Here is a 2,639-nt window from a genome sequence, read left to right as displayed (position 1 = left end):
GATTACATTTTCACTTATTTTCGTCGTTAGTGTTCGAGCTTTTTTTTTTCACAACACGCTTTTGTCTTCATTTTTTTTTTTATTCATATTTATTCATTCTATACTTTTTTTTTCTCCTTTTGTACTCCCCTACTACCTCTCTTTGTAACTGTTTGTAATTATGCACAGTATCGGTGTTGTTTTTTTTTTTTTTTCGTTCGTTGAATAAGAAACTGGTTTACGATGAGAAATAGCACAGACAGAAAAAGATTTGCAGTTTATCTCCATTGGTCGGGTTTTTGGCTGGTGATCTCCCATTCAGGAATCACCGTATAAATCATTAAATTAAAAAACAATTGATCGATAGAGTTGCGTATACTTCGGTATATATTTTAAGTGGTATTTGTTCGTATTGCAAAATAGTAGACGCAATTAATTCATTACTACGTTAATTATATATATGTATGCTTTCTGTCGCTTGAGTTTTGCCTTTTTTTCCTTTTCATTATTCTCTTTTTTTTTGTATGCAAGGAATACCTACCTTAGATCTTATTTATTGTCATCTCTCCTACATCGATGATTCGAGACAATTTACGTGTAAGGCAATCTACGTTCTCGCTTCCATACTTTACCTGTTTCCCCCTTACTCACACGTTACCTTTTATTGACGATAAATCCGCTGGGAATTTTTTTTCTTAATTCTGTAAAATGGGCGAATTTCGAATTCGAAAATTACTCTCGAAGAGAGAAAGAGAGAGAGAGAGAGAGAGAGAGAGAGAGAGAAAGAAAGAAAGAGAGAAAATAAAGACGTAGGTAGCCGTACTGGTAGTTTGTCTTGATTATTAGCATTTTACTCATTAGTAGGCATACCTAATGCATCAGGTTACACACGACACCTTTACACACCTACACACTCTCGAAAAAAATGATAATGAATTAACGGTATTCTAAATGTAACGTGTATATGATGGCTGTACAAATGTAACATTTTTTTCCATTATGTATGATGATATTAATGATAATGAAAAATGGGAAGATTTGATGCAAAAAAAAAATGTGGTATAATTGAATTTACAAAAAAAGAAAAAAGAAAAGAACACGTGTGCGTATCGATCGATGCGTGTACGATTATATATATATATATATGTAAACACGTGTCTGTACATATATATATATATATATAGTCGATACGAGCCTCGATCAATCGATTCACTCCCGAGTGATTTACCAATAAACTACTATTACTTTTAATTCTTATAAAATACCATTTCTGTAATAACATTATGATATAAAACCATACATTGAATGGCAAGATCTGAGTGGTTTTGGTGTCCCGTGCCCGTTTTGTGTTTCCTTGCCGGTCTTATCTATCCAATCTGTATTGTAAATAGTGTAACGTGTTTTTTGTGTACCCATCGCGTGTGAGGATTGTAATGAAACGTTTTCGTATCGTTAAAGATAAAGTTTATTGTTACTTGTTTATAACTGATTTTTGTTGGCTAGAAATTTGCAGATTTCACAAGAACGAAAATAGTCGGAGAGAACAGAGTACGTACGACAAATCTCGCGTAAAATCAAGCGACTTTTTTTTTTGTTCCACTTACGTCTCGTAACTTCGTGGGATAATTGTACCAACGTGTACTCATGATGGTAACATGAAAAGTTATTATTATTATCATTGTTATTATTATTGTTATTATTATTATTATTAAAAGAATCACCGTCTTAAATTCAGCGGGCCAATGTGGCTGCGAATATAGTTTGTATAATTATTCTTTCTTATGTTTATTCGCTCTCTTCCTTGGAACGCTCCCTCTCGGAGCGTCTAGATTTCTTCTTACGTCGACTTGGACTTCTAGACCTGGATTTATGCCTACGAGATCGTGATCTCGAACGATGTCGATGTCTGAAAAAAAATAAGGGAAATATTTTTAGATTAATTCAAATGAACAGATTATACAAGTAGGTAGATAATGAAGTCGCCGAGAAATAAAGCGACAAATAAATGAAGAAATAAACTGATAAATCGCGATCGTAATAAGAAACACAGTTACGGGGGAAAAAAAATTGTTCAGATAACAATTTTATGTACCGACATCGCCTTATTTCTTAACTCTGCACCGCTTTATTACCGGTCTTTGTGTCGATACTGAGATCGAGACCTATCGCGATCTCTTTCCTCGTCCCGCGTCATCGAGTCCCTTTCTCTGTCCCGTTCTCTAATCATGGAATCCTTTTCTCTCTCACGATCACGATCTCTGTCCTTATCTCTTTCTCGATCCCTTCCCATCGAATCTAGCTCTCTGTCGCGATCTCTTTCTCTTTCCCGATCTCTCTCGCGATCTCGAGAATCTCTGGGTGGTATTAACGGAGGGATATTCGTAGGCGGTACCATGGTTGGTATCGTTTTCGGACCGGTATCTTTGTCGTCCTCTCCCTCTGTCATAGGAATGGCTAAATTTGTCGGTTGCCATGTCTAAAGTAAAAAAATAATCACATTTTCTTCTGTTATTGAGAAGATAGGTAAAATTGTGTCATATGTACCGGATCATTGCCCCATTGGTTATCTTGCGTAGGTTCGTAACTCTGATAATACGGATCTGTTTCTGGCATGTAGAAAGGGGCTGGTTCTCCAGGATATCCAGGAGGAGGCATGTCGA

At 35.8% G+C, this 2,639-nt stretch overlaps 1 protein-coding gene across 1 annotated transcript in view; it reads right to left on the bottom strand.

Moving 5' to 3' along the window:
• Positions 1-1,764: 1,764 nt before the first annotated feature.
• Positions 1,765-2,639, bottom strand: part of LOC108573720 (pre-mRNA 3'-end-processing factor FIP1) — a 2,351-nt gene continuing 1,476 nt past the window's right edge. The window contains exons 3-5 of the mRNA XM_017936196.1: positions 2,524-2,639; positions 2,112-2,455; positions 1,765-1,885 (exon numbers count right to left, since the gene is read on the bottom strand). The exon at positions 2,524-2,639 is cut by the window's right edge and continues 29 nt beyond it. Of these exons, the coding sequence (XP_017791685.1) occupies positions 1,765-1,885; positions 2,112-2,455; positions 2,524-2,639 (581 nt within the window). The remainder of the gene's footprint in view (positions 1,886-2,111; positions 2,456-2,523) is intronic.

Source organism: Habropoda laboriosa, unplaced genomic scaffold, assembly GCF_001263275.1.
Source record: "Habropoda laboriosa isolate 0110345459 unplaced genomic scaffold, ASM126327v1 scaffold20, whole genome shotgun sequence".
NCBI lineage: Eukaryota > Metazoa > Arthropoda > Insecta > Hymenoptera > Apidae > Habropoda > Habropoda laboriosa.
The sequence above is the reverse complement of the archived record's forward strand: the minus strand, read 5'-3'. Positions and strand labels throughout refer to the sequence as shown.